At 37.5% G+C, this 11,682-nt stretch overlaps 1 protein-coding gene across 1 annotated transcript in view; it reads right to left on the reverse strand.

The window, feature by feature from the left end:
- Positions 1-6,175, reverse strand: part of fat2 (FAT atypical cadherin 2) — a 100,623-nt gene extending 94,448 nt beyond the window's left edge. The window contains exon 1 of the mRNA XM_077577580.1: positions 5,979-6,175. Coding sequence (XP_077433706.1) covers positions 5,979-6,016 — 38 coding nt within the window. The 5' untranslated portion in view covers positions 6,017-6,175. The remainder of the gene's footprint in view (positions 1-5,978) is intronic.
- Positions 6,176-11,682: the final 5,507 nt, after the last annotated feature.

Here is an 11,682-nt window from a genome sequence, read left to right on the forward strand (position 1 = left end):
ATGAGCTCTTTTCTTTTCTTTTCTTTTTTTTTTACAATATTGTGACCTTTTTTTGTATCGCCAACCTCCTCACATATCGAGATAATATCGTATCATGACGTTTGGATATCGCTACATCCCTATATTTCAGTCTCTTTGTGCTATATAAAACCCAGACTTGTGCTGTTTACAAGTGCCACTTGTGTATGACTTTGTGATCTTCAAGTGAATACTTGCTCGAAGCCAGTTGTAGTGTTTTCATTTAAAATATCAACAAGGTTTTTTGTTTGCACTATATAGCACCAGAGAATGCTGGCTTTTAATTTTGATTTGAGATTCACGCAATAAATGTTGTTATCCAAAGTAAATGTATTCTTTCATTGTTTTTTTTTGTTTTTTAATACATTTAGCTTCTATAAAGTGCTGTGTAACACAGTAAGCAAATTATTAATATATATAAAATATTCACTTAATTCTATACCGTGATATATACCGTAAGGCAATATGAATGGTTCTTGCTGTATTAGGAGTTTGAAACAAAAAAGTAAAATACATAAATAAATAAAAAGGGCAATTCAGTCCGTAAAGGCTTGTAAAAAGACTAGTTGAAAAGAAGTGACTCAAAAAAAAGCGCAACGGTATATCAGTCATCTTTTTCCTCCTCATCATATCACTCAAAAACAAACAGAAATGTTGCTCAGATGTAGCAAAAAATAATGGATCTTAAAATCAAATCTGGCTTAGGTATGTCTTTTAGATTGGAAGAAATAAACAATGGTTTGTTCATGGCAAGATTGTTAACTGCTATTGGAGAGATCCCAAATTGGACCACCTGTTTTTATTCTGTTTATTCATTTATTTTACCCAATGTCTCCCTCTGCACTCCAACTTGTCTTCCATGGTGAAGGTAAAAAAAATTGTTTTAAATAGAAAAGAGCGTGGCAGGTTATTGGGCTTCTCCTGAATCTCATCAGTGCTCCAATGTCTCTGACCTTTCAACTTTCCCCTTAGCAACTTTCCAGGAGAATCCATTACAGAAACATGTAACACGTCAAGCCAAGACATTTATATGGACATTTCTAACATTCCACAGGCAGTTTGCTAGCCTTTAGCTGTGTCGTTATAGTCCTTATAATCTGAACGGAGATCTGAAATGTGATTTATGAGTGACTTGTTACAAGAAACCAAAACCATACCATGATAAAGGGTTTATTGAATACGTGCTTAATAACTATGTTGTTAATGATTCCTAAACAGTAATAAAGTAAGCTATTGCGTTCTGACTGCATAACAAAGTAGTTCTAATGTTTATATAGGGCTTATACATTAATGATCTTATAACAATTTGTAAGTTATTAATAAATAGTTAACACAAATTTCTACATGAGCTATGTTGAAGCTTCTTTCACCACTCTTACCACATATTGTTCTATATAAAGCATAAGAGTATATAATACCACTGTCGAACCCGAATCCAGTCTGAAAACTATTGGCCAGAGGCTTGCAGGAGTACCAATTTTGAACAGCTAATCTGCTAATTAAAAGATGTTTGAGTCACGACTCATAAATGGTTAAATAAAAAGGCTATTGTAAAGATATTTTTGGGCAAATTGCTACAGCTTTAAATGTCTTAAATGCTTGAAAAATCTTTTAAATGTTGCTTAAAAAAAGGTAAGTACATACCTTGTATGTAATACACCATATAAATAAACAAACTTGGTAATAACACAATTATTAACCCTTCATAAAGTACCTTTTACACATGTTAAAAGTAAAATTATGTAACCAATCATTAATAGCCATAAACCATTTTCAACACGAGCTCAGTGAGTGTAAGCCTTTTAAACCACACTTATTACATAAAGCGGTAACAAATTAGGTAATAACACATTTATTAACACTTTGCAAGTGTCCCTTACACAGGGATTATACATGGTTAATGACAATGCCACTTTGTAAGATATCCTTCACACATTTATGTTAGCATGTATTACATACGTTATAAAGTGCATGTAAATCTTCCAACGGGAAACACCTACTTTACAGGTGAGAGGTTTTGGTGAGGGGCTTGTCTGGGTTCTAAAAAGTTAAAGCGGTTCTCTATGTGCACTCGCGCACACATACACACAACAGTAGAGCCAGGTTAAATTGGGTGATTGACAGGATGATCTTGTGAGCAAGGAATGTCACTGAGGCATTTATGTGCTTGCTGGCCTGCCTGTAATTTTGTGTTTGTGTGCGCACGTGTGTGGTTTATTGCCCCTGGGGACATGTATAACACGCCACGCAGAAACAAATTTATCTAAAAGCAAGAATGAAATGTAAGCCATCAACTAACCCTTATCATTATGTTCAACAAAAAGTAAATGATCGATGTTACAAAGTATATTCTCGGTCTTGATCCATCCCTCCATCCATCCATCGGGCCATCCATCCAGCCAGCCAGTCAGCCAATGTAACTTTCCAACCCATAATTAACGTAAAAGAAATGTAATTTCATCTTAGTGCATTCAAACTTTTAGGTAATTGACATTTTCTTTTCAACTTAATCTATCAGGACACGTCACTTGAGGATACGTGTTATTTTGAAACGTTTAAAGAGGAAGAGCGCGTCTCCTTTTACGCTGCCGTCACCTCATCCCCAGACAGCCTCGTTATCAGACGCCATTAACGAGGCCATCTACTCTCAGGAGTGTCCAATTAGGTCATTTAAACATTACGTCCGTCTGGGCAGTGCTACATCCCACTTAGGTTATATGAGCTTTGCTGATGACTTTTATTGAGCCTGCGCAAACCTGACAACAATAACTGTGATTATTTATTCTTGTGTGAGTAGTATTACATCACGCAAAAACAGCCATTTTGTCCTTTGTCAGGAAACGTTGAATAAAGGTTGAAAAAAGCCAATGACAAAAAGAGTTAGGTTAAAATTATGGCCGGGACTAAAATAAAATCAATTTATTCACTTTTCTGTGCTAGTTTGATGATGATGTTGATAATAGCTTTCTTCACAAAAGAACAAGGCCAGTGAGTCTGTAGTCCCAAGATTTCCAGACGCCCACGAATGTCTCATAAAAACGGATTAATAAAGTTTTTGTTTGATTTCAAGTAGTTATGGTTTAGTCTTAAAACCATATGAAAATGGTAACAATACAAACTTGTTGGCACGGTTGTGAGTAAAATAAAGGAGACTCATTCCATCATTTTTTTTTATTATTCAAAACTACTTAGAACTAAAGTTTCAACCTTTTTTTCCAGTGACACTGAATGTGCATAAGCCAGATGCTCTTGCCAGTAGACATTACAACACTGTCAGTGTCCGCCGAGGTTTTAAGATGAACACTTAGGGGTTCTGTTCTTTCACAGTGCTGCACCCAGGAGAGAGCCAGTGTATCACTAAGAATGATGAAGTTGTATTGTGAGAAGCCATTACTCATTGAGCAGTTTTAACCGTGACATTAATCAGTGTTCCCCACTTGAAGATAATTCTGATCTCTGGCCAAAACAGCTATCAAGCAATGAGGGCTTCTCAAAATTGATGAAGATCTTGTTCAGGCCAAGGACAGAATATGTCCAAGGAATAAAGAGGGCCGCAGATTTAATAATAATTATTGCTATATGCACATGAAAAAAGATAAGCACGCTCTGGCTTGGGTATAGTGAGAATAAGGACAGTGTTTATCTGCTTTTTGGAAATCAAGACAAGAGGACTCAGTTAAGTGGGTATGGGGGTCAGTAACTGGGAAAATCTTAACACTCAGGCAACACGAGAAGTCTGCTCAACTGACTACTAACAAGGAGATGTGGTGTAATCTAACAAAAAAATTAATTAATTTTTTTAGTAACACAGCTGCCGCCAACATTAAAGAACTTGTGATAAGATGAAAATAAATCTTATGGGCTCTTTGCACAAATCCACTACTTCCTGAACTCGATACCGCTCCGTCATTTCCTGTCTTTCATGATTGGACAAACTGATTAATCCAGGTGCGTCTGGCCATTGTTGTCATGGTTACTGAGGTCAGCACACCTGGATTAATCAGTTTGTCCACTCATGAAAGACAGAAAATAAAGGAGTGTTTGTGCAAAGAGCCCATTGCAGTACACAAATAAAAATAAAAAATCTGTATTCTAATATATATGGCTCAAATCTGGAAATGAAAAAACTAACCCCAAAATGCTCACTGCAAACTAATATTAGACTCTTCCAGCCTCTTCTGGGGGATGTGGTCTTGAGACTTTTTTACAGGTCTATATTAAATTACAGATTGCTAAGTGAAACTGGAACTGACAAGTTTGTCTTTCCCTGAAAATAGACAAAGTAACCCCAAAAATGGCCGCTTCAAAGCAAAATGGCAGACTCCCTGTGTGTTTTCAGGCATATTTTCTCGAGACTTCTTTGTGAGTGTACTCATGATATAGACACATCTGCCAAATTTGGTCCTGCTGGGCGAAAATGGCTTCAGGGGTTGAAATTTTAAATTTCCCTCAATAGCCAAAACGAAACGACAAAGGCCGCTTTAAAGCAAAATGACTGACTATGTCTGTTCAGTCATCGATTCTTGGATTCTTTATTTTTGTGGGTCAACATATGATAGACACGTTTATCAAATATTTGGTTCAAGCTGTAAGTAAAACTCGACTGGACGAGTTGGTCTTTGACCTGCAATAGCCAAACACCAAAATGGCAGACTTCCTGTGTGTTTTTAGGCATGGCTTCTTCAGACTTGTTTTTTTTCCGGGTCTACCACAAATGTGGTAACTTGACTTGTCTTGCGCTTTTTCCACCTGTTCAGGTCCTCAAAGCACTTCACACTGACCTTATGACCTCATACTGGCATCAGGAGCAAATTGGGATTCAGTCTGTTGCTCAAAGTGGCGGGGGATAGGACCCACAAACTCTGGGTTTGGAGAGGACCACTCTACCACTGAGCCATGCTACTCAGCATGCAAGCAATGTTTATGTTGTTAAGTGACTCTGACTTTGAGGTCTGAATAAATACAAAAATAATAATAAAAATACACAATACTGCAAGTACAAGTCTCTTAAAGTGTGTTTTCTTAACTTTAAACCATTTTATTAGATTTTAGATACCTGATTTTGGCATGTCCCACACACGAGTGATAAGTGGTCAAACGATTTTAATTGATGTTTATTCACATGGTTTTACTGTCCATGTATTTAAAAAAAATAGCAGGTTATTTAATCGAACAAGTCAAAAACGATCATGTATATTCTGTTTTCATGATCATGTTGAACATTTTGCCCGTGTCCCTGAAATTGCTGTCCACCCTGTCACTAACTCTTAACTCCCCCTTTAAGAAACCCTCTGTTTCCAGTGACATGTTGACGAGCATTTTTTTCTTAATTCAATGGATGCTGAAAGAGTGGCTGATCGGATAATAAATATGTACCCTTATATTTTATAACTGTCATCATATTATGCATACGGTAGTGGAATGATGTCAACTTTTAACAGTCCACTCTGTTATAGTGACATATCAATTGATACATAGCAGTAAATCGATCAGAAACTCAAAATGTATTTGATAAACACTACACAGACAGCTTGCTATCTGAATCATGTTGCTGAGTGAAGGCCCACCATATGCTCATAAAATGCGAATATTAGCTAAAAATGTCCACCCTGTCAGCAAACGCACATTTTGGCTGTGCATGTACCTGTAAATTGCCTTCTTGTAGTTATTAAAGATGTGGGAACTTGACCAATTTCCAATAGCATAACTTCTATTTAATACAACGAGGATGACATTTAGCAGACATTTTTACTTTTTTTTGGGGGGGGGGGTCTCAAAGATATAGTAACTTCCATAGAATGCAACATTTGAACACAAGCGGCAAGAGAGCAGATTTTAAGTTGTTTATGTCAGTGATGACTGAAGTGTTCTTCCAGCCGACCTCCCCTTCGAAAAGTGACAGACTAGGAAAGGAACTTCCCTGAAAGATTAAAGGGTTCCAAAAAGTGAAAGAATGCTACCTGATGTCAATGTCAGCTTCCTTCCTCCTTCTTCTCATGCGTCAGGAACTTCCAAAATCCAGTGCAACTGGCGTAGTCTCATGTTCGGTTTGTTCCTGTTAAATTCCATTGAAAAAAATACAAACAAAAAATAAATAAAAAACGACAATAAGATGTTGAGAAAATGAAGTACGACTAGAGTATTTGTCTCTGCTGGAGACAACTTCTGACTTGCTTTACATGCAAGAAAGACGACACTCCCTCAGTAGTTCTCTCATCTCCACCCTTTTCTCACCCGGGTCCTCCTCTCTGACACACACAAGCACACGCACACACACACCTTTTGCCCAGATTGTCAACCATGCTCCCCCCACATCATGCCTGCAGGCCTCCGGGCCTGAGCCAGGACTCAACTGTTTCAACTGCTGCTTTTTAACATTTCTTATTTTTGTTGATGTTAAAATGACATAAATGCATCCAATTCCAGTAGGACCTTGCCCCCCCCCCCCCCCCCCCTAATTACAGCACTTGGAATTCCAGGTGATCTTTTACTAGAACATCTTGAACCAGATGGCAAACAAGATACTTTGTTCCCAAGCAACATTTAATGTCCCAGAAAGAATCAATCAAAAATAAATAACAAGAAAAAAAGCGCAAAATAAGTGAGTGTTAATCTCGCAAGCAAAATATTACCCAAAAAAAAAGCCTGTTTGTTGAACTGCATTGTTTGACTTATGTTCATAAATGAAACAAGATTGGTCAAGTTAGTCTTTAAAAGTCCGTTGAAAATGGACAAAGCAACCCCAAAATGGCCGCTGCAAACCAAAATGGCAGACTTCCTGTGGATTTTTTTTTGTGGGTCCACTCATGAACCTACAAAACTTCATGTTGCTAAGTGAAAATGGCTTCAGGAGCTTTAAAAAAATAAAATAAAAATAAAGTTTATTTGCCTGAAATGCCAAAGTGAGTCTAACATGGTCGCCGCAAAGCAAAATGGCAGACTTTCTGTGTCTTTCAAACATATGTTCTTGAGACATTTTTGTAGTTCCACTAATGATTGACATGTTTTCCAATTTTTTATGTTGATAAATGAAACAAGATCGGTCAAGTTAGTCTTTAAAGGTCCGTTGAAAATGAACAAAGCAACCCCAAAATGCCCGCTGCAAACCAAAATGGCAGACTTCCTGTGGATTATTTTTTGTGGGTCCACTCATGAGCCTACAAAACTTCATGTTGATAAGTGAAACTGAGCCTAACATGGCCCCTTCAAAGCAAATTAGTCGCTCCCAGTGAACTTTTCAAACATGAGTTGTTTTTTATTTTATTTTTTGTGGGTCTGCTCATGACAAACACATCTACTAGCATAGATGAAACTAGCATCAGAGGATGTTTTCTTCTTTTAAATCACTTGAATGGCCAACTGGACACAAAAAGTGACGCCTTGAAACAATCCGGTGTTTTTGATCATAGTTTCTTCAGACTTTTTTTGTGGGTCTGCACATGAAAGACATGCAAACCAAATTTCGTGTTGTTAAGTGAAACTGATATGGGGGCTGAATTTTCAAAACAAAGTTTTTAAAACGACAACGTAAATTAGCAATGTTGTGCAATGTCTGTTGTGTGAGCATTGACAGACACTGACCTGTGTTACCTTATATGACATCTTTGGCCCTTAAGCTTTGAGGACACCTATAGTAAACAGTCTGAAAGGAGGGAGGCTGCGGGAGAAGAGGAAAATCAAGATTAGCCATGTCTCATGTCTTAAAGTAGTCAAGTGAATGAATGTTGGCAGTGAGATTTTTAGGGGGGGAAATCTTGGCATATCATTCAGACCCCTATCAACATTTCCTGTAAGAACATAAATACTGTGGGCCGGTTTGACCTTTGCGCAAACTGTCAACATTTAACTACTATTAAAATTGTGTTAAAACATTGTTATAAATGCTTAATAACCGCGTATTAGCATATACTTCTGTTTTGGTTGTATTGTTTTTTTTTTTAACATAAGATATTCCAACCATTTTGTCCAACAATGCCATCATTTTGGAGCACTCGAATGAAAATGGATCTCGATACCATTCCACCAGTTATTGTGATCTGCCCATGTTTGTTTGTTTTTTTGGTATGTCATTCATCCATTTGTTTTCTTTATCGCTTATGTTGATTATGGTCTTGTGTGAGCTGCAATCTATCCCCACTGGCGTTGGGTGAGGGAAATCCCTAATTAGTTTGAAACACTGTCATTTCAAGAAGGCAAATAAATATATGTTGTAACTGTGTAATAACCGTCTAATATTAATTCATATGTTGGATGTGTGCATTTTAATTGGCATCGCCCAGTCAGTGATGTCCGGGGCTAGAGTCGAGCTGGATGGTGTAGTTTTTATTTATTTTTTTGTATTTGATTGTTTGTCCCGTTCAAAGTGCATCACCGACTGTGGCTCTCCTTGCCCACTTAAAAGGACATTAAATGCTAGATTGTGTTTTCACTTCACTTGTGTAGTGGCATATCTGAAGCTCACTATGTCAAGTTTTGGCTCACAAAACAAAACAAAAACACTGACCCCAAAAAAAAAAATCAATAAGTCAAGGTACTATGTATGGGGGGTGCAAAATTAAGTATAGACTAGAACAAGTTCTTTATTATTTACTTTATTTGCTCTCATAACAAATTTATTCAAATTTATTTGATTTTATGGGTTTCACTGCCTAGTTTAATATTCTACCGGATGGATTTACATCTGGTTTCCTTGTTTGTAACAGCTTTATTTTTTAAGTGAGATTGATGGCCCAAATTATCTTATTGCTTCTTTTATGGATCGTGCCTGCGCTTTATTTGGACTGTTGTGCTTTAATGTGTGCAGTTTTCTCGTACTGTGATGCAATTTATGCAAGCGCAGCAAGGATGTAGCATTTCAAAGTCATCCTGATTTCTTAATAGCCTAACAAATGAGAGATTACTCACCATCTGTAATGTGCCAAATAGAGGGTGACCAGTCTTCGAAACGTCTTGATTGCTGGCCTTTTGTTATCTGAAAAGAAATATAACAAACAAATTAATGAAGATGAACAATAAACTCAGTATAACTCTCACAACTGTTTACCTATACTTTCCCACCCTTTCAATAGCTGCTTCACCGAAGTGACTGACTTCATTGTCGCTTCGGGTCAATTTAGACCCAGTCTCGTAATAGTTGTGTAGTTTGTGTAGTGTGTCTTGTAGTGTCTTGTGTCAACACCGCAAAACAAAGTGCACGGCCTGGAGGCAGAGTAATGGGGGCGGTGCTGGTATCTCAACTCACTGTATGTAAGTATGCATGCATGAGAATAAAGACGTGGGCTGTGCTCTGCCTTATCTAGCACTCGGGAGCTGCTGCTCACATCAATCCAAACAGCTCAAGATTGGTGTTCAACATCAGATAAGAGCAAGGCAAGAGGTTTAAAGAAGGGGATTGGGATGGGGGTGACAAATCATTATGATAAAGAGTGGCGATAATCAGGCTTGATCCTGGCATAGTCACATTGGACCTTCTGAATATTTTTGTTTCAACTGTGCAAGGTGGCGGTTATCGTGTAGAACGGGTAAGAGGAGCCGTTGCATTCATTAAGATAGTATGTAAGTATGTGGATTTTCATTTACAGATTATTTGGGGTTATTCTGTATATTTATACTATGCAATGTGATCGTTTCATGAAAAAACTGACTTCAAAACATAAAAAATAATAATAATAATGAAGAAATTAATGAAGATAATGTATTTATGATATCATTAATGATCACAAAATAATGATGCATGATTATGGCCAAAATAAGAATCATGATTATTTTTAATCAATATTGTAATCACAATCATTAATCACAATTGTTCATCATGGGAGGGAAAATATATGTCGCTACTGCACTAGTTGTGCATCCCTACAAGTATATAACTGATAACTCTATCTTGATTCATTCATGTTTAGAAAATAACTTCAGTCACAGTCAAAATCACTTTCACTGAAGCAGCCCCCTTTGCTCCCGGCTGTTTTACTGGATTTTGATTGATTTTGCAAGGCACACAGATTATTCTGTTCTATTGCTATGAAAACATGGAATTTACCAAAAGAAAGATTAGAGTCTCTTCTTTCATCAGGAAAATGAATCTGTTTCCGTTTTGCATCAATTATCTTTAGATTATAGCTAAATTATCATTATTCACAAACCTGTTGAAAACACTGTGGAAAAGAGGCTCTGGTTGATCTCTGCTGGCCGTTTTTGTAATAACTACCATTGCTTTAAGCATTTTTTCAGGTCAGAGGCTGCATCAAAGCCTTCTGTATGCTCTAGCATAAAACAAAACAAAACAAAAAAAACTATAAATACGTTTCTGGGACCGTGGTAATATTTAAAATCGAATGTTTTTATAAGTTTTGGGGAGCAAATGAGTTAAGAATAAAATGTAGAGAATGTTGTAACTTGCCCTTTAGAGCTGCGGCAGAAGGCGACGGGACCCTGCCCAAGTCTGTTGTGTCCAACATTCCAATGCAGAATAATGACACATGGACCTGTGGAGAAAGACTGCAGGAAAGGCAAGACACAGCATGGTCCTCCCTTGGCCTGGATAAGCTCTTCTGTTGGCCTTATTTTTTTCACATCTGAAATTCTACTTTGGCTACCTGTTTCTCAGTCACTGTGGCCTCTAAGAGCACCTGTAAAGGACCTGAGACAAGTTGTGATTTTTCTGTTACACTGTAGCAAATCTAGTAAACCAAGAAGGTGATCACGAAACAAAGATGGTGGACGACGAGGCACAGACAAATAGTCGGAAATGAATGGAAGAAAGTGCAAGCTGTGATAAAACAATACTGTAAGACTCCGAGGTGGACAAGGGATAAGGGAGTAGGAGGTATGGAGGAAGGTGGTGGTGGGCTCCAGAAATAAATCCCGACAGAAGGTGGGCAGGAAGCCATGGCAGCAGGTGAACCTGAGCAGAATAGAGCCTACAGGAAGTGAAAATCCTGATGGATCCCAAGCTGTTCGCTCCACACTGTCACTGATTTTAAATTCACTGTGTAGCTCAACAGTAATGCTAAGATACGGTGACCATCTTTTCATAAAAAGAAAAAAAGAGGACACTCAGCCTTGAGACACTTAAATGATACTCAAAGTTTACTCAAAGATGCGATAAAGTACATTTGAACGTATGCCTCCTCTGTATGGGTAGAAAAAAACAACAACAAAAAACTAGCTCTCTTTTGAAGTCTTAGGCTACTTGACAAATGAAGAAATAAAGACACAATGTTGTATGCCCAAGCATTTTTTGCTCCAGCGATTGACAAACTTTTTTAAAAAAAAATTATTATAATTTGCAATGCTTTACCAGCTAAAGTTCTGGGCCGCTGTTGTAAATACAGATACATAAATTAAGTTGAATTTTTAAAATACACCTGGACGCCCAGAAAGGATTGAAAAAAAAAAAGGGCATGTCTAGGTGAAAGAGGACATTTGGTCACCCTATGCTAAGCTAACAATTAGCCTACAGTATACACTGTCACTGTTTTCAAAGTGTAGCTCAACAGTCGTGCTATGCTAACACTGGTAACCTAGAGCAGTGGTCCCCAATCTTTTTTCCACCACGGACTGGTTCATACAAGACCACAACTTTCACAAACCAGCAACCAAGTGGGGGTAGGGGGATGCTGATTAATAAAAGACTACAAACAAATGTAAATTCACTATGTATTT

The sequence above is a fragment of the Vanacampus margaritifer genome, chromosome 10 (genome assembly GCF_051991255.1).
Source record: "Vanacampus margaritifer isolate UIUO_Vmar chromosome 10, RoL_Vmar_1.0, whole genome shotgun sequence".
Classification (NCBI taxonomy): Eukaryota; Metazoa; Chordata; class Actinopteri; order Syngnathiformes; family Syngnathidae; genus Vanacampus; species Vanacampus margaritifer.